Genomic DNA, 25,249 nt, shown 5'->3' with positions numbered 1-25,249 from the left:
ATTTCTTCATGACATGCCAATTATCAGTTGATTCAACTACTGCTCATCTCAGTTGTCCTGATTATCCTACATGATTCCTTTTGCTTCAAAGGTGGTATTTGTGCCTATGTGCCCTCTGGTATTACTTCTCAGAGACTTAGTAATTTGGAATCTCCTCTTTTTGACCTTCTCTCGCTTAAAATTTCTCCACCACATTCTGTCAAAATCATCTGTTACCTGTGTCATTCACCCAACTCCACTAATCACTTTGAACTCTTTGACTTCATCTCTTTGACACTTGACTTTCTCCAGTCCACCTTTCCTAATAGTGAGATAATTTTCCTTGGCGATTTTAATGCTCACAACTCTAGCTGTCTTCTGTTTTCTAGTCACACAGACCCAGCTGGTCAAGATACTGATGCTTTTGCAATTACTAATGACCTCGCACATATTTTTCATTTCCTTACCAGAATACCAGACAATCCTAACCACACAGCCGACATGGTTGATCTTTTTCTCACAAACACCCCTTCTGAGTACATTATCAAGACACCTCAGATCACAACTTGGTAATGGTCTCTTTTCCAATGGAGCCTTTCTCTCATTGCCATTCTCAATCTCATGTTGTTTGGAATTACAAGAATGCAAAATGGTATGATCTGCAAGATTTCTTTTCCTTGGTTGAATTACTGTTTTAAATCTTCTGATGTCAACGTTTTCTTTCAGATCATGTCTGTGAAATTATTCTTGTAGAGATGAAATCCTTTATTCCGTACTCCATCTTAAAATCTTGTCCTTTATCTAAACTGTGGTTTCCAACAAATATGCTAAGGCTGTTCAAGAGAAGAATGTTGCATATCATAATTGGCTGGTTTTCAAATCTTAAATTTCATTTTCTGCCTACACCAACGCTCTTAACTACTGTAAAGCAGTTATTAATTGGCCCAAACTAGATTTCAAATAGGCTAAGAGTAGAAAACTTGTTCTTGTCCAAATGGTACTCGAGCATTCTGGTCTCTTTTCATAGCTGTTGGCCACACCTTTTGCTCATCTCTATTCCCACCTCTGTCAAAACCAGACGGTTCCATTGTTATTGCAACCAGAGATAAAGCTGACCTGCTAACATCCTACTTTTTTTCTAACTCGTGTATTGATTGATGATTTTCGTAAACCACCTCCCACCATTCCCATTACACCCCATTCAATGCCTCTTGTGGTCTTCCATCAAAAGGATTTCAGAAGAATTTTTAACACTCTTGATGCCATGAAAGCCCCAGGTCCTTATAGTTTTACTTCACTTGTTCTCAATACTTGTGCTCCTGAACTTACTCCTGGTCTGTCTCACCCTTTTTTTTTTTTTTTTTTTTTTTTCACTTTCTTATTCCACAGGTGTTTTCCCTTCTTGGAAATTTGCTCATATCCAGCCAGTTCATTTAAAGGATGACAAATCCCTCCCATCCATTTATTGTCCCATTGCACTTACTTCCTCTTTCTAAAGTAATGGAGAAATCTATTAACCACCAACTCTTAAACTATCTACAAACCTTCCATCTGATGAATGATTGCCAGTATGGATTCTGTCAATGCAAATAATATTGGCTTATGTTACCCATCTGTGGACAAATTCAGTGAAAAAATAAGACTGCTTAGTGAAACAGTTGCTCTTGACATTTCAAAGGCTTTTGATTGTGTTTAGTATAAACGTCTTCTAAATGAGCTTCTGCCTTTTGGTTTGCCAAATGTTTTTTGTAATTGAGTATCCAGTTTGTTTTCTTTCTGGCCAATCACTGTAGGTGATGGTAGATGGCTATCTGTCTTCTAACTTCTCCACTAATGCAGGTGTACTCCAAGTTTCAGTTCTTTCCCTACTCTTTTCTTCTTGTTTATTAATGACCTTCTTCCATTGACTGGAAATCCTATCCATAGTTTTGCTGATGATAGCACATTGCATTCCACCTTCCAGTTTGAGAAACCTTGCCCTGTACAAACAGCTTCACCACTCAAATATCTGCTACCAATTCCTTAAATGCTGATCTCCAGGTAATTCTCCAGTTGGGCAAAGATAACTTAGATTTCAGTCCTTCTAAAACTCACTCCTGTCTTATATCTTGCAAACACCATAAGCACTGGAGCAGGATTCTTCTGCTCCTATGCTTATTGTTGATGATACTCTAATTTCTAGACATGGTCACATATCCCTACTATGGATTACCCTGACTGCCAGTCTCTCTTGACATAAACACATGACAAATATTGCTTCCTCTACATTTAAACAACTGGGTTTTATCTTCCACTCTTGGTTACTTTTCTTCCAAACAGCTGTTCACTCTGTACAAATCACAATCTGCCCCACCATGGAATATTGTTCCTAGATCTGGGGTGATTCCCCCAAAACCTCTCTCAGGCTTCTAGATTCCATTCAAAAGAGAGCAGTGAGGTTAATAAATGACTCATCTCTAACAAAGTCTCTTCACTCTCTGTCTCATAGATGTTTTGTTACTGCTGCATGCCTTTTCTATAGATACTTCTGTGGGCACCGTTCTTCTGAATTTGCTTCCATAATTTCCACACTCTCTCTCTCTCTCTCTCTCTCCCCCTCTCCCCCTCTCTCGGCGCCTCCGTAGCCAGGTGGGAAGGAGCAGCAGTGCGTAGCACACGCTTCTTGATTAGACCGGGGTTCGACCCCGTCACCACCAAATACGGAGGATGCGGAAAGGTTAAGGAATGACCGCCGCATATCCTGGAGCAATATGGCCTTAGTTGCTAATGCTCCTAAAAAAAAAAAAAAAAAAAAAAAAAAACCAAACCCCCTCTCCCAAAACAGGCCGAACACATGCTGCAACCAGTCAGCATCCTTTTATTGTTCAAGTTAAAGCTTTAATTTCTTTATTTCAAATAGAGAGAGAGAGAGAGAGAGAGAGAGATTTAAAATGACTTAATTTTTTGGTTCCCCTTTTAATTTCTCTTTACCAATATTTCTGTTGATTTCCTTATAAACATAGCCTCTTTAATTTTCCTTTTGGGAAAACTCTTCCTGTAACTGAAGTTATTTATGATTTTTTTCTTCCCATTCATATCCATCTTTCACTATTTCTGTTTTTCTCTCGGTATGTCCAATTTAAATTCGGTGTTTTAAATTTAAATTACATTGTTTCAGTATTTTTTTCTTATTCATTTTAAAACCTCTTCTAATCTATATTTATTGCATATTCTCATAGATTTTTCCCATGCCTTCCCTGTAGATTGTGATGACCACTTTTTTCAATTCCTACTATTAGTTCACACTCTCCCTATATATATTTATATATCTTGTTCAAATTTTCAATCGTTAATAAAATACTTTTTATTCATCCACTCAAGTTCAAATAAATTTTTTTAAACTTGTAGTGGATGACACTTGATGTTAATACAGTTTTTTCAAATATTAATTCATTAATTAAATTTAATTAATTAATTTTAGTTTTATATGGGAGAAAAAAATTTCTCTTATATAAGATATTTAGCAGGATATAAATTTAGGAATAAAATTGAAATCAACAGGCAGTAGCTCAATCGGTAAAATGCAAGGATTTCAGTATTTTTCAAGTGAAGGTGAAGAATATGAGTTCAATTCTTGCGAAAATCAATAAATTTTTGTTATTCATCCACTCTAGTTCAAATACATTTTTTTAAACTTGTAGTGGATGACACTTGATGTTAATACAGTTTTTTCAAATATTAATTCATTAATTAAATTTAATTAATTAATTTTAGTTTTATATGGGAGAAAAAAATTTCTCTTATATAAGATATTTAGCGGGATATAAATTTAGGAATAAATACCGTCAGTGGCGAAGCGTGTAGATCGCTGGAAAAAAAATTTCTTTTTCAGATTCTTTTTTCATTCTGGGTTCTAGTCTGAGTCAAGGAGGGAACAAAATGGAAAATGAAACATGTGAATAAAAATAATAGTCCAACACCATATATAGAAAGGAAAATGGAAAATTGCAAGGAAATTCGCTTTCTATTTTGCCACTTAATATTGTGATTCTGTCATATGTATATACATATTTATATTAATTGTAATTATTTAATAAAAAGTAACTAAAATAAAATTTTTCTTTGTTGACCTAAGTAGGAATTGACTTTAAAAATTTTTTTTTTATATTATTTGTTTTTGTTTCTTCCTAATATGAAATAGTGGCTTTTGCTGTTTATAATGTTAGGTTAGTAAGACAGTAACTAGCAGTCATTGGGCTGCAATTAATGTCAGTATTTGTTTTTATCTTGGTATAATGTAATTTTTCTTTGCCTTGTCGGGTTACCCATCTTGTATATTTATTTATTTTTGTTTTTGACAGTGTTGTATAGGAACCTGTTTGTAAGTTTTGCTGTAATGTTATTTAATTCTAACTTATTTCTGTCACGAATTTTTGTGACCTAATGCTGCTGCCTAGTACAAGGAACATCATAAGTGCTCAACACAATTAATCACTGCCATCATTGGGATCAAAGGTGCATCTCGACCATTTTAATTTGTTTATTAAAGTACATGTTTTTCCAATTTTGATGTCTGAATACTTTTGGTAGGTTAATGTATCTGCATACTATATATTGTACAATGGTAATCAGTTTTAAAATGCTGATAATTTTCTATTGGCTCATAATAACTGCAATGTAATACACCAACCATATATGACTGAACTTTTATTAAAGTAAATTAAAATAGAATAATAATAAAATAAGACAGAAGAAATTTTGTTGTAAAAATAAAATGCACTGACAACTGTAGAGTTAAAAGTGATAAACTGATAGATAAATATATAAAATTAAAATATACAGAATATTACAAGTAAAAGCGATTAAAACAAACATTGCTTCATAGCTATGGTTTTTTATCACTTTTAATTTGTATCCTTTCTTCCTTTATTGTTATTCTATTTTAATTTATGTTTATAAAGTTTCAGTCATATATGGTTGGTGTATTCCATTGCAGTTATTGAGTCAGAACTTTCCCAACCCTAGAGGTCTATTATTTGAAGATTTTTCTGTTGGCTTAAAAGCTTACTTAATTTATCTACTTTATTTATTGTTTCACAATTTCTTGAAATTAATGACATTCTATATGCAGTTCCATAAGTATTGATGATCTTGGATTTCATTTTCAACACCACAAATCTTCTATTTTTTTTTAATGCAACAAGACATAATATTACAAGAGCCTAAAATTATCTATTAAATATTGGTGTAAAGGCATCGTTTCAACTGTATCTCATATTGTGATCATCCTTCACAATGAGTTACCATGTATTGTACTACCTCGAATAAGTAACACTTCACTAATAGAGAAGACTGTTGTTATTTATTCTCGGTGCGTACCACCACCCAGACAACACCGTTTCAAGGCTTGTTGGCCTTCCATCGGTGGGTGGGCAGGTAACCTTGTAATGCAATCATGACAACCCAGTTGTGAAGTTAATCCCACAATATGAGAAATGCCAAAAGGTGTACATGATGATACTATAATCAATCTAAATGCAACAAGGCATAATACTATAAGGGCTTAAAATTATCTATTTAATATTGGTGTAGATACACCATGATAGCTCTTAAATGAAACGAGTTGAAACGATACCTTTACACTACTATCATAGTTTTCATTTAAGAGCTATCTATGGTGTATCTACACTAATATTTAATAGATAATTTTAAGCTCTTATAGTATTATGCCTTGTTGCATTTAGATTTATTATAGTGTTTTTTTCTAAAAGAATGTTTTCATCTCAGTAGTCTCAGTTCTCAGACATGATTTTTATAGATCATCAATTAGTATTTTTAAAATTAAACTATTTGAATTTGTGCACAATTTCAGGATTCCACATCTTTCAGTTTTTGATGCTCTTAAGTTTTTTAAATAAAAATTTTATTTTGGGATCTGTGCCTTCCTTCCCTGTAGTGGTTAGGATTAATTTTCTAAACCAAATTTCTGACTCATAGTGTGATTCCATTTTCCTTAATGGAATTACAATTACACAAAAACTAACATGCACATCTTTTGCCATTTAGTATCTGAATGACTGGTCATTGTTTATTATTATTATCTTTTTTCTTTCTCTTTGTCTTATTTTGTGAATGATACTTATAATTTTTTATTTTATAAGTATCACTCACATTTAATTATTTTATATCATTTAATTTTTAATGAATATAATATAATTATATTCATTAAATGTATATAAGTTATTAAATTTATATTATTATTGTTATTCTTAGAAAAGAAAAGTAAGTTGTATTTGCAAAACCGGAAGATGTTATTTCGATCTAAATTGGACCAGTTAACAGAAAGCATGGAAGACAATTATAAACAAGAAGGAGATGATACAGGTACTCTCAGGCTGGACTTAAATTGAATTTAGAATTAAACATTTGAGTTACTAAATTGCATTTTCAGGGGGTTAGAGATATGTGATAATGGAAGTTCTTTAGCATACTCCATAAAAAATAAAACTCTCTGGTACCCTGCTCATAATAATAGTCTGTGATGTTGTAGCCAGTAAAACCTTGTTAATTCAAGGGACCAGTGAAAAAAATTCAAAAGAGTTCATGGAAGGGGAAAGTCCAGAAAGGGGAAAAAAATTGGATTGCACAAACCCTCCAACACATTCATCAGTAATTTCAATTTTAAAAAAAAAAATTACTAATAAATAAATTCAATATAAATTTCAAAAAAATATAGTATCAAAATGCTCATATAAAAAAAACGCGCACAAGTAAAATGGAAAATTAAAAGTAAATAGCTCAATTTTTAATAGAGAATCAAATCCCAACATATTTACAAGAGATATTTAAGTGATAAATGTTTATCAATTAGTGATTTTTAACTTTGCCTTTAAATTAATAAGCAAAATAAATATGATACATCTTAGAAAAAATTATTTAACATAAATGTACTTATGATGCTTATACATTCACAAAGTCCTGTGAGCATTGCATGACCAGTCATGTACTTCATGTAGTGTGAGCACAAGTGTGAGTTACAAGAATCTGGTGACTGCTATTCTGGTGATTAATAGCAGAATCCGAATGAAAAGAAAAGGTTCCCCAAGAAAATAAAAGTACTGTATTTTTATTTGAATCTGAAAAGGTAAATTTCTGCATTTGGCAAGCTCTCCAGAGATTTTGCCTCAGTATCTTCCCAGTTCAGACTGAATTGGGAAGATATTGAAGAAAATCTGTACAACGATACCATTAATAAATTAAAAAAAAAAAAAAGTAAGGAGACCAATACCAGACTCTCTGGTACCCTGCTCATAATACTAGCCTGTGATGCTGTAGCCATTAATAGCCATTCTCTATCTCCTGCTACTAAACTGTCCCTTTATCCAGTACTGCTTGATGTTGTTAAACATGAAGAAATAATTAAAGCAAAAGTTGTTTTGCAGCATCAGTTCTGTCAGTTTCAGTGTTGAGAACCTAGCAGGTGCTATTACAAAAGAAGAAAGAATTGATGTACAGTGGTTATTGGAGAACTCACAAGTGCACAAGAAAGTTTGAAATATAACAAATTATTCCCAGTCATGCTTGGCATTTTAACAATTCTTCATAGCAGTGCTAAAGCTAAGATAGAAAGCCAAAAACTGAGTTTAGACCTTCTCTTTATGGTGAATCTTTGGAAATACTTCTGACAGCTAAGCCTAGATAGCAGAGCCATTGTTGTGAGCAAAACTGTGACTCAACATTTCTGGAATGGGCAAAGTCTGCAACATTATTTTTCTTAAAGCATTCACTTCCCATTTACATTTTTCAGCAGCATCAGCTGGTCCAGTCAGGGCTGATATTCAGCTTGTACTCACCAGTACAGCCATTCCAGTTTCCGCTATGATAAATGGTAAAATTAATTAATAATATAAATTTTAATATAAACTCATAATATTGCTCTCAGAACTAAGCTGCATTGTCACCGTTTGTGTACTAACGGTTAGCAGTGTGCCTGCATTGCACATTCTTGTACCTTAGTGTACACATTCATTGCACATTAGTGTACTGTCATTCTTTAGGGCAGTGGTTTTCAACCTTTTTTTAATAATGGCACCCCTAAGTAATTTATTTTATTTTGTGGCACCCCTACTCAATTTTCTGCTTGTTAGATCTGATTCTCTCTCTGTATATATATAAAATATAAAAAAATATACATGTTATATCAGTTATTACAATAATATAATTATAAAAATTACATTACATAATACAAATTATATATATACAGTATATAATAATTTTATTCTTTATATAGAGGTACTAAGTAAACGATATTGTAAAAAGACATTGTACACCATTTTATAATGAAATAAACATATAAATTTAAAAAAATAAGTTTAAGTAACTTAAACCCAAATTACGTGGCACCCCTGGAATGTTGTTGCCGCACCCCGGTTGAAAACCACTGCTTTAGGGGAATCACCAGGTTATCATTAATCTTGAATTACGTAGTTGCTGCTGCTGCTGCTGCTGCTTCTAAATAGTTGTTTTTTCTTTGGTTTCATTATTTTAAATACTTGTGTAAATACAATCGAACTTGGTTATAACGAGCATCAAGAGACCGACAAAATTTCCTCGTTATAACCGTTACTTGCTATATCAGTGCAGATAGCAGAGATGAGGAAGCCCCTAAGGCCATTAAACAATGAATGCTTTATATCAGTGATGAGGTAAATCTACCTCCTATTTTTTTAAATTCTCAATAATTTGATAAAAAGGTAGATTCAAAAAACAAAAGAAATAGAGAGAAAAAAATATATAAGTATATACCTACATATTATTTGTATTAATATGCTTTTGTGTATTTCTATAAATGTGTATTAAGTGTAAATTAATGTAATTTACATTAATAAATTATATTAATGTAAATGCAAATTAAGTGTATTTGTATAAATTACAATACACTTAATATTAAAGACAATTTATTTGTCTATAATTTTAAAACCATACACTTAATACTAAACACGATTTCAATTAGTCTTTATTTATGAATCTTGAAATTGATGTTAGTTTTAAAGATTTCATTTTGATATTTCTTAAGTTTCCCCTTGAAACACTCAATGCGTTAAAAGTCTCATTACTTGCCTCAGTTCCTTCAAAAAAATTGACTAATGTGTCCATTGCACCTTGAGCTTGTGAGATTGTCAGCACTAATTTTGATTCACTTTCAATTGTCATCATATCATCATCACAATCATCTTCATCGTCATCATTATCGTCTTTGTTGAGCACAGTATCTACAATGTCACTCTCTGTAGGAAGACCACCAGTTAATAAGTTGTCATCGACTCATACAATGTTATCTGTATTAAAACCTACAACATTGTTACATAGCAACCATTTGGATAATGGTAAGTTGTTTTCTTCGTCTACGGTTGAAATTTCATTTGAATTTAATTTCGATTTCTTAAAGCGATTCAAGATGGTTGTCGAAGTAACATTGTTCCACACATCATTCAATAAATTTATAGCATCCAATATCGATATAGACTCAGTAAGTTTCTGTTCTCTTTGACTGATCAGATGTAGAACTAGAAATCTTTTATAAAATCCTTTCAAACTCTTGATTACACCTATGTTCATTTGTTGTAAAATTGTTGTCGCGTTGGGAGGCAGAAACACCAGCTTAATGTTAGACAAATTTTGAATCTGGGGATGTGCAGGACAGTTATCAAACAGTAAAAAATATTTTTCTTCTTTTTGAATAGCTCCCTATTCCAATCATTTACAAACTTTTGCTGAAAAACAACCAAAGTCATCCACACTTTCTTGTTTAGGCGCCTCCGTAGCCAGGTGGGAAGGAGCAGCAGTGCATAGCACACGCTTCTTGATTAGACCGGGGTTCGAGCCCGTCACCACCAAATACGGAGGATGTGGAAAGGTCAGGGAATGACTTGGGTATCCCGGAGCAATATGGCCTTAGTTGCTAATGCTCCTAAAAACCAAATAACTAACTAACTAACTAACTAACTTTCTTGTTTGCAGTGTAATTCACAGGAAGTTTCCTTACATTTTTGAAACACCGAGGTTTTTGCGATTTTCTGATAACAAGCATTTTTTTTTTTTTTTTTTTTTTGTTTTGTTTTGTTTTGTTTTTATCAATTCCTATCATGTTTGCGCATACGAGCACCGTCAAGCGAGCCTTTGATTTTTTTCCACCAACACATTTTTCCCCCTTTGAATTTAAATGTATTGTCAGGTGTCAAATTATAAAAAAGTCCTGTTTAGTAGGCATTGTAGATGTCTTCGCCATTGAAATCTTTCCTGATTTCTGTCCAAACACAGTCAATCCATTCATTTGCCATTATTGGATCTGCAGATCGAGATTCTCCACTAATTTTTGCATAAACGATGTTATGTCGGTTTTTAGATCGATCCAGCCAACCTTTGTTGCACACAATATCGTCGCGTCCAAATTGTTTAGCAAATTTTTTACTTGAGCCTTCAAGATTGAACCGTCTATTGAAAATCCGGCACTTCTTTGTGTGGTGAACCATTGAAGCAATGCTTCATCAACATTTGTAATCTCGCACTTTCTTTTTTTTTTTTTTTTTTTTTTTGGTTATGTTCTTTTCTAGTGCCGATATATAAGCATCTTTATTCTTCCACAATGTCATTACACTTGAAGAGGACAAAGAAAACTTTTTACACACTTCAACATTTTTTGCACCACGTTCTAACTCACGAATAATTTCGCCTTTTTTCACGAATTGAGAGACACTTTCTTTTGTTAGTAGACATGTCTCCAAAGGAAGGGTTCATTTCTAACTGATTTTACTTTAAAATATAGTAAAGTGATCTGCATACCAAGTTCATAGAAGCCCAAAATGCATACAACGTTCTTAGAAGTCCTGTTTCCAAAATTTTTAGAAGTCCCAAAATAAATTTATGGTTCATTGAATACAAGACAATCTGTAAATAGGGTAATGCAACAAGCGGAACACCCATGCACCGTTGTATAGCCCACGTCCCCAGTAGGACAAGGTCATAAACTGGCCGCTAATCTGATGCAGGTGGTCATAAAGCTAAGTCGCCCTTTTCATTTTAGTCTAGTCCAAGAATTGGGGAATTTTCAACTACTCGAGCAAAATCTGTTCCGAGTTTTGTCTCAAAATTTGTTCGGTATATCCGTGTAGTACACTCTTTATAACAGTGAGCGATTGCATGGGAATATGTGTAAATTAAAATCATTAGGTCTTTTTCTCATTACAGCCGTGATCTTGTTATTTCCATGCTCGTTATAACCAAGTTCGACTATGGTATGAGTTAATTTTTGTGCAGTGGTTTGATATTTATAAATTTAAGAATTTATGATAAAATATTAAAAAAGAACATTCAGAATGAAGAGACAAAGTTTGGAAACATTTTTTAATGTTACTTCTAAATATCATAAACATGAAACTTTTGAATCTGGGGAGAATGAATAAGAAACAATATTAATAATGAACTGCAGCCTGGAATGTCTTTTGATACTGTGCAAGAATCAGAACAAATTAAAACAAATAATTTATATTTCTGGAATGAAAAACAATTTGATTATTTCAACAAAAAATATGAGTGGCTTATTATTGCTAGTAATGTAAATGTTGTGTGCAAATGGTGCTCAAAAGTTGTCTTTAAATGTTACATATTTCATCTGAATAGCAATCATGTTCTGTTTAAAGCTCATGGTTCAAATAAAGAAAATTTGCTTTCATCAGTGAGGAAAAAATTAAAAGAACATCATGAAAAAATTCCACATAATAAAGCACTTGAAATAATTGAAACTTCTGAAAAAAAGTATTTTGTTAAAGAGTGTCTATAAAGTTCACGAAAAACATTTAGAAAGTACCATCAGAATTTTGAACACTATGTATTATATAATTAAAAATAATTGATCATTTTCAGATATGAAATATTTAATAGAACTTCAAAAAAAGGATAATATCGATATGGGCATATCGCTGCAATTCTAGATTTATGGTCCCGCTTGTTGCAAAACATATGTACTGAAATGAGAAAACATCTTTTTTTTTCATCTCTGGATGATGCAGTAAAAGATGTAAATCAATTTAAATCTTTTCTAAATAAAACTTTGTTTCCTGCTATACATCCAATAAACATAAGAGAGAATTAAATAATATATCTAAAGAGATAGAAATTGAAATAATGAAAATTGGTTGATATGATTGGTTGATATGATTTCCAAACTGCAAAAGCAGTTTGGAAATCATATCAACCCTTGTATATTCACTTTAATAGAAACCGTGAAATGGGAATGGTTAAATGTTTGGGAAGTGAAAATTTTTTAGAGATTCAACTTTAATAAACAACATTCTAACAGATGCCAATGCTTTCTTTAGCTTTACAAGAAAGAAATGTTTCAGTTATTAAACCTGACAGATTAATTTGACGAACAATAAAAATGATTGAAGATATAAAAATAAATAAAGGGAACTATGAAAGAGAATGGAAGATATTATAAAAAGGAATAAATATTATATACCATTTGAAACAATGACATTACGATAAATGATTTTTGTGACTTAGTCGATAAAGAAGATATTGAATGTATAAGTCTCAGACAGTATTATAAGGGGCAGAAAAATTTTTAATGTATTGCTGTTAGTTCAGCAGACACTGAGAGAGGATTCAGAACAATATCGTTGATGTTAAAAAAAGTTCACTGCTTATTACGACTATAAGTCTCCCAATGACTATCAATTTAATGGGGAAAAATCATTGAAAGAATTTGAAGCGGTTCCCTGCGTCAAATCATCACTCAGACAAGAGCATCATTTAGCTAGTAGCAGCTGCATCAAACAAAAGATCACACAACAATTTCAAAAAATCAGTAAATAATTTGGAAATTATTAGAATGATTTGATGATTGATTTATGCTACAACTTATATCAATTGGTAAGCAGTTTTATAATATATATATAGTTTAGTTTATTTAAAGAATAAAGGGGAAATTTCCCATATGTTCATTCCTTACACATATATGCATGCACACATGGTGCCTCCGTATCCAGGTGGGCAGGAGCAGCAGTGCGTAGCACACGCTTCTTGATTAGATTCATATGACATCCATTTAGCTCCAGCTCTTGAACAGTATTTCTTAGTTGGTATGAAAAGCCTAGTAGCTTCCAAGATTAATTCCTTGAATGCTTCCCATTTAGAATTTGCTATTGGTAACATCATCAGTTGGTCCCACTGTATCAAATTTAAAAAATCTGAGACCACTGTAGTCACCTTTACAAAGCAAAAACCCTTCCCTGTACCCCTGATCATAGTTACATCTTTAAGTAAATCCCACATCAGTACACTGTGATTACTGCCACCTAGTGGTTCCTTTATCTGCAGATTCTTAATGCATGAAGAATCACTGCTGATAATCAGATCAAGAGCATTACTCCCTCTGGTTGCCTCTCGAACATGCTGCTGTAGAAAACAATCATCCAATAAATCCACAAAAGTCTTGCTAGTGTGTGTGAGTGGCCAACCCACAAGTTTCAGTCTATATGTGGGAAGTTAAAATCCCCCTTATGCAGCATCAGCAAAAAAATAAAATAAACCTTATCCACTTCATCTATCCATCCTCTCTAATAATTTTTCTCTTTAAATAACACACTTCCATAACACCTGGTGGAAGTTTGTTCCAACATTCAATCATGCTGGCTAAAAGCAAATTTTCTCGCATCTCTCCTGCATCCATACTTTTTTAGTTTATATCCCTTCATGTGAGTTGTCTGAGAAAGTGTAAGAAAGCCATCAGCAGTAAGTTTACTCAATAAATATAAAGCCTTAAAACTTCAGCAAAGTCTCCTTGTAGGTCAAGAGTTTCAAAGTGCTGCAATTTGCAAAATCAGTCTTTCATAGAAAGAGTAACCTTTTGTGTCTTGTTTAATCTTATTCTCTTCTCTGCATTCATTCCAACAGATCCACATCTGTCATATAGTTGTGTTTCCATTCATGGATACTTCTTCATGTATGAATGTAGCTGCAGAATATTTATTCAGTTTTTCAGCAACCTGAACTGGATCATCAATTGTTATGCCAATAATATCTAGTGGTTCAATATGGTTTATCCCTTTTCTTCTGCTGTTAATATAAACAAAGAATTCTTTGCATTCTTATCCAGAGACTTCTCATAACCTGCCAATCATTACGTGTATTTTTCTTCTCTATCATTAGTCTCATCAATTCATCTGATATCCATTTAAGTCCAAAACTCGAACACTGTTTCTTAGTACAATAAACTTAATACTTTCACTGATTACTTCTCTAGAGCTTCCTATTTATAATTTGCAGTTGGTATTATCATCAGTTGGTTCTGCTGAAAAGAACTTAAAAACTTTCTAAGACCATTGTAACCTCCTTTACAAAAGCAAAATCCCTTCCCTTTTTACCCTTGAAAATAATTTTATTTTTAAGTAAATCCCACATCAATATATCATGATCACTGCCAGTAGTTCCTTTGTCTGGAGATTCATAATGCACAAAGAATCACTGTTGTTAATCATATAAAGGGTATTGCTTTCTCTCAGAGAAAACAATCATCCAGTAAATCCAAAAAAGTCTTGCTACTGTGTGAGTGAGCAACCCATAAGTTCCATTCAGTATCTGGAAAGGTAAGACCCCATCATAAGATATTCTGATTTACTGGCCCACTCTATTTTTCTTATATACCTCTTCATTATACTGCCATTTGGCTTATAACATACTCTTATTCTCATGTCATTTTTGTTTTCCCAGTGCTTATGTCACATTAAATAGAATCAGCATTGCATTGCCTTAGATTGTGTTCCTCTTAACCAAGGGCATACGAGGTGTGTCTAAAAAGTTTTATAAGGCAATGGTCAGGCCACACCTTGAGTACTGTATACAGGTCTCTAGGCCTCATTTTAAGTTGTTATTTGGTTTTTAGGAGCATTAGCAACTAAGGCCATATTCCTCCATGGATATGCGGTGGTCATTCCCTGACCTTCCCACATCCTCTGTATTTGGTGGTCACGGGCTCGAACCGCTGTCTAATAGAAGTTTGTGCTACGCACTGCTGCGCCTGCCCACCTGGCTATGGAGGCACCTTTTAAGAAGGATGTAGAGCTGTTGGAATGAGTACAGAGAAGGGCAACAAGATTAGTGAATGGAACAAAGAGTTGCTCTTATGAAGAAAGGCTTAAGTTTTGCAAATTACAGTGTCTGGAGACTAGGCACCTGCGAGGTGATCTGATTGATCTGATAAAGCCTTGAATGGTTTGAGCTTACCCAATGTTGATGTGATTCTTCCTCTTGCTCAGAATAATCGCCTGAGAGGGCATAAATTCAAATTGAGGAAAGACAGTTGTAGGATAGATGTGGAAAGTTTGCCTTTAGCCAGCAGGTGGTTGATTGCTGGAACAAACTTCCATCTGTCGTTGTAGAAATTGATAGCTTAAATAGATTCAAAGCAGAACTAGACAAACATTTGGAGTGAGTGGATGGGTGAAATGAGAAGGGTTTGTGTTTTTTTTTTTTTTTTTTGGATGATGCTATATAAGTTTGCTTTCTTGCATCATGTACCTATGCTAATGCTAAAAAAAGTAATGAGACTGAATGCGTGGCTTGAAAACTGGCAACACTGTAGCCACGCTTCTGACACCAACCGAGATATGCATTCTTACTTGATGTTGAGTGCAAGTTTCAACTGAATAGCGCTAACACATCTAACTTGACAGCAAGTTGTGTAAGTGTGTGTAGTAGTGACGTGTTAAGAAAATGGAAAAACTAAATCTCGAGCAGCGTTGCGCGATCAAATTTTGCATCGAACTTAACGAAAACGCAACAGAAACTTACAAAAAATTAAAGTAGGCTTATGGAGAGCATGCTCTATCAAGGGCACTGGTTTTTAGGTGGCATAAAGCATTTTTGGATGGCCATGAGAGTGTAGAAGACGATCTTCATTCTGGAAGACCTGCACGTCAAAAACGGACAAAAATGTGATGAAAGTGAGGGCTCTCGTGAGGTCTCATTGACATTTGACAGTCTGAATGATCGGTAGTGAGTTGAATTTGAATCACCAAACCATTCACGACATTTTGAACGAGGAAATGGGCATGCAGAAAATTTGTGTAAAGCTAGTTCCAAAAAAGGACATCAGAAGGAAAATGTGCCTAGACCTTCTTAAACGCATCAAAAATGACAGAAATTTTTTCAAACGTCATAACAGGTGATGAAGCATGGATTTTTGAGTACGATCCTGAAACCAAGCAACAAAGTTCAGAGTAGCACACGAGCAACTCACCGCGCCCGAAAAAAGCAAGAATGAGCAAATCAAAAATCAAATCCATGCTAATTTGTTTTTTCGACAATCAAGGTGTTGTTCATAAGGAATTCGTGCCTCAAGGACAAACAGTTAATCAACAGTACTATCGTGAGGTCCTTGAATTACTCTGAAAAATGGTTAATCATGTCCGGCTGGAGATTGCGGACTCTTGGATGCTTTGTCAAGACAACGCTCCCTATCACACTGCCATTTCTGTGAACGAATTTTTGACCAAAAAGGGTATTCCAGTGGTTCCACAGCTCATACTCGCCTGATCTGAGTCCGTGTGACTTCTTCCTTTTCCCCAAATTCCACCTCAGAGGTCTTCATTTTGGAACTGTGAACAACAACCAAAATGTCGTGACAAACCAGCTGAAGGCCCTTTCAGTTGAAAACTTCCAGCACAGCTACCGGGAGTGGGAGCAACGTCTCCGGCAGTGTATGGCTTCCCAAAGGAACTATTTTGAAGGGGATAATGTTGATTTGTAGTTCAGTTGTTAATAAAAAATTTTATAGCACCAGTCTCATTATTTTTTAGACACACCTCATAACTCCTCCCTTCCTTCTACCCTATCTATTCTTTCTGTACACATACTTACCATATTCACATTCCTGATATTTGATTGGCACCATATTTCCAATGTCCCTATAATGATTGCATTTGAAAACCTTACCCAGTACTTCAAATTCCTTTACTGTGCTCCTAGTGTTGGTGTACAAGCAAGTGTATGTGCACCTGTTTTTGCTCTTAATAACCCATATATTTACTTGCCCCATGAGGACCTCCAGTAAGCCTTGATCCTCAACACCCTTGCTTTCTAGGCTGCTGCATGTCCCAGTAGAAACACTACAGGAATCACTTTCACCTCTGCTTGCAGCTGCTTTTAAATCTGTCTGTGTACTCCTGCCCTCCACCACCAAAGCTAGTAGTTTTCCCATCTTCCAAACACTGCTTCACTCTATTTTAATCAGTAAAGGATCAATTTGTTGATGCTTCAATAGCATCAGCAAATATTCTTGCACTCCCTTCTATTTACATATATTCCATTCCTGGAAAGGAATGGAATACATGTTCTGTTAACAGGTACAGAGATTCTGGAAAATTTTCTATACCATAAGCCTTATACATTCTCTCCAGGGCTGAATTGCTTGAAAAAACACTCATTGTGTTCTCTCTCTCCTGTCGTTTTTGGCAGAATTGCAGACACTTTCAAATTTATCCCAACTTGCAACTTTTTCTCAACTTTGCCACCTGCCCAATAAATAAATCCTTGGATCTTGTCTTTTAATATCTTTATTACTAACATGTACAACAATATCACCTTTTGCGACTTAAAAATGATATCTGCTTTACAATATCATTAACTTTTTACCCTGTAGATGAACTCTGCCCCTATTCTACCTATCTTTTTTCACAATATATTTGCCATTTTCCTGGCAACCAACAATACCTATTTCCTGTGTGACTAGATCTCTCTCTCTCTCTCTCTCTCCCTCTCCTGTTGAGGATATCATTGCATTGTCTGCACAAGCATTGACTCTATCATTAAGCTGGGTGCTTGAGATGTCCCTTGTTTTTATTTTTCTTAAGGGCATTAACCCCGTTCTTTGAGATCTCATATAGACCCAACAGAATGTTAAAGTTATACCCTAATGCTTAATCTCCTTACATTCTCTTTGTATATAAAATACACAAAGGACATTCCCTTTTGGTTTATCACATCTCTCTTAAAAGTACAGGGCAATAAACAGCTAGTAGACTACTGTATAAAACCCTGATACAGAAGAGAACTCCATTGGCAGTTCTCTCCTGAACCAATGCATTCTTGATACTTTGAGCTTTTTTTCTTTACTAAGTCCTGATTGTAGTCAAAATTAAATTTTAAAAAATCATATGAAACTAAGAGTGACTATTATAAAAATGCTATATGCATGTGTCTTAGTTACACTATTCCCAGGTTCTGTGACAGCAGTACTTACAAAGTATGCGATAAAATTACATTATAAAATCATTTGCATTATTATACATTTATTCATTTTTGACTTAATAAAAACTTATATTACTTATACTCCTACAGAATTATATAGAGTAATGCTAAATAGCATTTAGTACAGTAAGTCCCCGACATACATAAGAGATAACCTTCCAGGACTTCTTATATAAGTCGAGTTTTACGTAACTCAGGAATGACTGATAAAATATTGCTACTATATCCTATCACGGATATCATGCCAAAATTACAACAACCACATAACATCTTCAGAAGAATGAAGAAAAGTAGTTATATATTTTTTATATATTAGTTATATCTATAGAAAAATAGTTATATATTTTTAAATAGTTCAATTAAAAATTTTATCTAAAGATGGCGGTGGAGTAGCCAGAGTAGCACCTAAGAAAAGAAAACACACATTATTGTACTGTAAAAACTGATATCTATTTTGTAGCCTTGGTTATTATAGTTGACTTCATTAGTGTGACTCCTTCACTGCTTCTCGTATTCTATCTTTGTCCTTTATTATTGTGTTCACCATTGATACTGACAAATCTAAATTCCACGCAATACTTGTTAGTGTTTGGCCAGTTTCACACATCCTTATTATTTTAATTTTCTAATCCAAATCAATCGCTTTCCTTTTCTTGGTAGATTTACTAGTACCACTATCGTTTATTCTCTTAGTCAGCACCATGATAATGGTCAAAATGAAATTTTCTGTAAAGAACTTCACAAGGTGTAGGTGGAAACACACAATTATCACCTCACGCGAGCTCACATTTTATGAAAGCACAATGCCGGAGGTCATGACCATAACACAATAAAAACAATTTGCACTTTCCAGTATATTGGCTTTTCTGTTAGTGCAATTCATTATAAATGGGTAATAAATTCGATATCACTGCATTTGCTATAATACTGATAGCTGGAATTCTGTGGGTTTTTATGTTACTGTATTATAGTGAAATGTGTGTCCCCTTCACTGAAATCTTCAGTCATATAAAAAAACAGAAATAAATTTTCAGAATTTTCTCTTCATTCCTGTTTTTTAAACTTCGTAAACTCTTTACTCACTTGGTATCTCATTTGTGCAATTTGTACATGTGTTCATCATTATTGATTGCTTTTTTTTTTTTTTTTCTTTTTACTGTTTTTAATTTTACAATCCTTAAAAAAAAAAAAAAAATTTGAGTGGAGAAAAAAATTTATGTAAGTCAGAAGTTACGTAACTCAGGCTTACACAAAGTCAAGGACTTTGTGTAAGTATTAGTAGTGGCAAATGATTCAAGAAAGCAAGTTTATACACCATCAGCCAAAAAAATGATAATTAAAAAAAACTTTCCCATTTCACTTATCAATCCCCTCCAATAGTTCACCTCACAGGTGTTGGGTCTCCAGATGCTGCAATTTGCAGAGCTGAAGCCTTTCTAATTTTTCTAAATCTTGTTGCAGTAGAATACCATCATTACTGTCACTAACCACCCTGCCAACCTTTCTATCATTAGCAATTAGTAGAAGCATATGATGCAAGAAAGCAAGCTTATACAGTATCAGCCAAAAAAAGAAAAAAGCCTTCCCATTCACTCCAAAAGTTTGCCTAGTTCTGCCTTGAATTTATTTTAAGCTGTCAACTTCTGCAATAACAGATAGACGTTTATTCCAGCAATCAACGACCCATTGGCTAATGGCAGACTTCCGAACATCTATTCTACAACACTGTTTCCTCAATTTGAATTTATGTCCCCCTCAGGTGCATAATCTGAGCAAGAGAAAGAATCCCATTAGCATTGAACTTTCTCAAACCATTCAAGGCCTTATAACCTCAATCATGTCATCTGAGAGGTGCCTAGTCTCCAGATGCTGCAAATTGGCAAACTTAAGCCTTTCTTGGTAAGAGCTACCCTTTTATTTCCCTGACCAATCTCATTGCCTTTCTCTGTACTTGTTCCAGCAGCTCTACATCCTTCCTAAACTGAGGCCTCTGTATGCATCTGCAAACTTAGGTATTAATTTTATATTCATTAATATCATTAATAAATACAGAAAACAACTTGGGCCCAACACCGATCCCTAGGGACTCCACTAATAATATTACTCCACAAAGAGAAATGTCCATTAATAACCTCTCTCTGCCTTTTCCCACTTGACCATCCCTTTATCCAAAGTAGCAGTAACTTACCCTTAATGCCAGGCTGCTCTAATTTGTACTGCAGTCTTTTATGGGCAAAGTTGTCAAAAGCTCCTAAAATCCAAGCACATGATGTGAAAATTATTTTTTGCATCCATTTCCTTGGACATTAAGCCTGATATACCTTCATCAATATCATTGATAAATGTACTAAACAACAGTGGGCCCAACACCAAACCCTGGGGGACTCAACTTATAACATTAGTCCACGAAGAGCAGCGTCGATTGATTGCCACTCTGTCTTCTCGCACTCAACCACCCTTTTATCCATTGTAGCAACTTGCCCTTAACACCATACTGCTCCGATTTGTACAGTAGTTGTTTGTGCACAACAGTATCAAAAGCTTTCCTGAAAACCAAGTATATGATATCAAAATTATTTTTTGCATCCAGTTCCTTTGTAACCACATAGTATCCGGTCAAATTTGTCTGACTGAAGTAGAACTGCACTTCTGCCAAGATTGTCTTGCATTACTTCTTTAACCAGTAACTCCATTATTTACCCTGGAATAGAAGCTAACGGGTTTGTAATTAAGTTAACAGGTCTGTAATTACTCATGTCACCATTTGATTTCCATCCCCCCCCCTTATGAATTGGGGATACATTCACACATCTCCAGTCTACAGGGACTGCCTCTAAATCTAAAGATGATCTCATAATTATGACTTAAGTGTTTGCTTAGCTCCTTTGCTGCCTCCTTTAATATAATTGGATAGATCTGGAGTGCTTTTTTTATTTTAACTTCAACAATTTCTCTTCCACTTTGCTCTCAGTTATTACAAAATCATTAAGCTCACTGTTAGAGTTTCATAAACTTCTGGGCTCCACAATCTTGCAGAATTCCTCCTGTGTGAATGTAGATACAAAATATTTATTCAATTTTTCAGCAACCTAAGGAGAATCACTAACAGTTGAACCATCGATATCAAGTGGACCAATGTGAGTCATCCCCTTCCTTCTAGTGTTTACTTAAATAAAAAGCCTTTGCTGCTTTTCTTTCCATCCTTTGCCAAAGATTTTTCATAATCTAGCTTAACTTGCCTAACCTCCTTTATGACTTGAATAACCATATGCTTCTGTATCACCTGACAATTTATATGGATCCCGTGCATTTTTCTTCTCTGCCACGAGTCACATTTGTTCATCTAACATCAATTTAAGTCTAAGCCTTGAACAGTTTCTTAGTTGTTATAAAAGTGTAGTAGCTTCTATGATCATTTTCTTGGATGTTTCCCATTTAGAACTTATTAGTAACAAGATTAGTTGGTCCCACTGTATAGAATTTAAAAACTATCTGAGATCACTGTACGAAGCAGAAACCCTTCCCTTTACCCTGATAGTAGTTACATCTTTAATTAAATCCCACATCAGTGCAGTGTGATCACTGCCACCTAGTTGTTCTTTTATCTGCAGATTCTTATTGTATGAATAATCACTGCTGATAATCAGATGAAGAGATTCCCTCTTGATACCTAACGTTCATCTGTAGAAAATAGTCATCCAATAAATCCACAAAAGTCTTGGTAGTGTGTGTGATCAACCCACAAGTTCAATTCAATATCTGATATTCTGATTTACTGGCCCACTCTATTTTTCTGTACCATTGTTCTTTGTACTCATTCAGAGTCATTAGGTCTGTAACACATTCCTACTCTCAGTTTTGCTCTCCCAGTGCTTATGTGATACCAAACTGACTCAACATTGCACTGGCTACTCGTGTCAACTGGGAGCGCTGCTTTAGATTTGATGTGTTTCTTAACCTTTCTTTACAATTGTGGACAATGCCTTAGTGATGTGAATTAGCTTATTTAGTTAGCTCTTGGATTATCATTTCAATATTGTGGTTTTTGGCAACCCCCTTTTAGTAAACTATACCCAGAAGACTATGAACATTTGGTAAGTTAAATGGCATAGTTTTCATGGCTGACATTTGTGGTTTTGGCCCATTCTGAGTCCATCTTCAAAAACTGCTTTTTTCAGCTGTTTACCTGTACTTACTCAATATGGCTGCTAAGAAAAATCTTAGATTCTAAATGTCGGTTTGATCTCTTCTAGTTAGTAGACCTGTTCTTCCCAAATTTTGGGCAGAACAATTAGATTCAAATATTTTTTAGACTGCAGGGAGGTTGTTGGTGGTTGGGGAACACTTTTGGCTTTACCACCTTCACTAGCCTGGCTTTTGCTTTAAGAAACATTGGCTCTTGCACTACAGGTATTTGATATTGTTTGCCATTTGGTCTTCCTCTAGTGTTTCCTTGCAAATTGGCAATGTGGCAGATAAAATGGAAGGAAAGTGGTTTAGTTGCCACCTTTTCAAATTGTGACATTGGAAATAAAATGTATTATATGTGTTTATATATTATTAAAGGCCTTGGTAAGGGCCTTTAACAGCCCAAACAAGGGCTGTTAAAGTCAAAAATCAAACTTGAATAGGACTAGTCATATACTAGTCCTATTCAAGTGTCAGTTGGGCTTGTTTGGGCTGTTGTTTAGTCACCATATTATCGCTGTTCCTATTGGACAGATTAAGAACATATTTGGAACATCAGGGATTTACTTCATTTTGAGAATTTTTGAGCGACCCTGGCAATAAATAACGAAGTTATGGAATTTTGAAAATTGACTTGTTTTCAGTTGGTATCTTGGTTATTGGCAATATATACTTAATTAAACATTGAACTGTTATGGAGAGCTGTTTGTCAGCCAAGGACCTTTTTCACTTAATTAGTCATCTTAAGATTTTTCATTCAGTTTCTGGGTTAAATTAGAACTAAATTGGAACTGTGACCACAGTTGAACTAGTAAATCTTTTTAGACCTAGACTTCTTTCCAGAATTGATGTTTTTATTCTATTTTTGCTCAGTTTGATTTGCTTTGTTTTAAATTGTAATTAAGTATACTGGTTGTAAATATATTTTATTTGTTTGGACATTAGTAAATATGTCTGATGTGTATTCTTCTCCATCTATGCCAAATGATTTGACCATAGTCCCAGACGTGGGTTTGGAATGTTTGACAGATTTTCAAGAACCTTTGCAAAAGATGTCAAAAATTTTAGAACAGCATTTTCCACCTTTGCATTCAACTCGAGTTGAGTTGAATGACTCTTCCAACACTGTAAATAATCAAGGTGTTCTGGACGGGTTAGGCAGCACCTCTACATTGGACTTTGTTTTTTCATTAAAGAATAATTTTTTAGAAGTTTTAAAAGATGGGGATAGAGTGACTTCCAAAATGGTTATAGAAGTCAATAAAATCTGGAACTCCATAGAGAGGTTTTTGCTTGACCTGTCTATGGAAAATGAGAAATTAAAGACTAGGATTGAGGAAAGAATGCGGGCGGCAAGCTATGCAGGTGTGGCTACCTTAAATGTGGGCATGCAAAATGTTCAGAATTTGGATGTGGAAGGGCCTCAGCCCAAACATGCAATTATTGTTCGTGCAGACAAAGACAATGTGTACAAAACTAGTGAAGAAGTGAAATCTGAGGTGTCTAAGAGGCTTAAATATGAATTTAAAAAGGTAAAAATTAAATAAGTAAGAAAGGTAAGAGAAAAAGGAATTTTGATAGAGATGACTACAAACTCAGATTTAGAAAAGCTTAAAAATTGTGAAAAATTTAAAGAGCTGAAGCTCTCAGTTGAGCTTCCTAAAAAGCTGTCTCTGACTTTGATAGTTTATGATGTTGGCAAGGACGTAACTGATGAGGGTTTTCTTGAGGACTTCTTTGGTAAAAACCTTCTTGAGTTGGACATCTCAGAGGAGGACTTTAAACAAAATACTAAAATTAGATTCAAAATTAAATCTAGGATTAGAAACAACAGTCATTGGATCATTGAACATTTTCGTGAGATTAGAAGGGCAATTACAGGTTCTGGTGGTAGGATCTATATTACTTGGTCTGTCCATGGTGTTGAGGACTTTTTAATAGCATCTAGATGTTTCCGTTGTTTAAATTATGGTCACTCGGCCAGGAATTGTCACCAGGTTGATAGTACTTGTGACCATTATTGATCACCATATAACTAAATGTCCGAATAAGGAGGCTCCTATTGTTTTCCCTGACTGTAAGGCTCGAAAGCGAAAGGCAGATCATTCGTACAGAGATAGTAAGTGTCTCAAATATATAAGGGCCCAAGAAGCTACCAAAATAAGAAAAGATTGTCTAGTACATCAAATACAAATATGGATTTTAGAGGAAACTTTAATGTGCTGCAAATGAACTGCCAGCATAGCAACTCTGTTGCGAATGATCTGTCGAAAATAATAACTGAACATAAAATACATATTCTTGGACTTCAAGAAGTCTATTCTTATAAAGGTGCAGTCAAAGGTCCTTCCTTCTGGCTGTAGGGTCATTCAGTCTAATACAGATATTTTTGGTCAAGGCAGCAATGCTATTGCTAGAGTGTGGACAGCTCTAGTTGTTGCTGCTCCTGAAATCACAATAACCAAGATAGCTGGTCTTTGTTCTTCTCACGTTGCCTGTGCTTGCTTGCTTGGAGGGTAGTTTTGGCCGAATTTTTGCAATTTCCATTTATTTCCAGTGTAGTCAGCCTAATCAGAATATTAATCCTTTTCTAAATTATATATAATTTTTTTAATCTGAGCTACGATTGTAGCATAGAAGGCATCGTTTTAATTGTATCTCATAATGTGGTTGCCTTCACAACAAGATAGCTACTATTGAATTACTTCAAATAAATAATGCTTCTCTAGTAGAGAAGACTACTGTTATTTATTTTCAGTGTACCACCACCCAGACGATCGTTTCGAAGCTTTTT

The 25,249-nt window shown here is 34.4% G+C and overlaps 1 protein-coding gene across 5 annotated transcripts in view; it reads left to right on the top strand.

Annotated features, from left to right (window-relative positions):
- The window catches only part of LOC150089212 (MBT domain-containing protein 1-like), a 406,745-nt gene that overhangs the window by 323,875 nt on the left and 57,621 nt on the right, over window positions 1–25,249 (top strand). For all 5 annotated transcript variants that reach the window (XM_090388417.1, XM_090388411.1, XM_090388400.1 and 2 more), the window contains exon 17: window positions 6,232–6,342. In XM_090388417.1, coding sequence (XP_090244543.1) covers window positions 6,232–6,342 — 111 coding nt within the window. The remainder of the gene's footprint in view (window positions 1–6,231; window positions 6,343–25,249) is intronic.

This window comes from Mastigoproctus giganteus, chromosome 2, assembly GCF_048544385.1.
Source record: "Mastigoproctus giganteus isolate SK-2022 chromosome 2, ASM4854438v1, whole genome shotgun sequence".
NCBI classification, from domain to species: domain Eukaryota; kingdom Metazoa; phylum Arthropoda; class Arachnida; order Uropygi; family Thelyphonidae; genus Mastigoproctus; species Mastigoproctus giganteus.
This window is presented reverse-complemented; position numbering and strand designations above follow the sequence as displayed.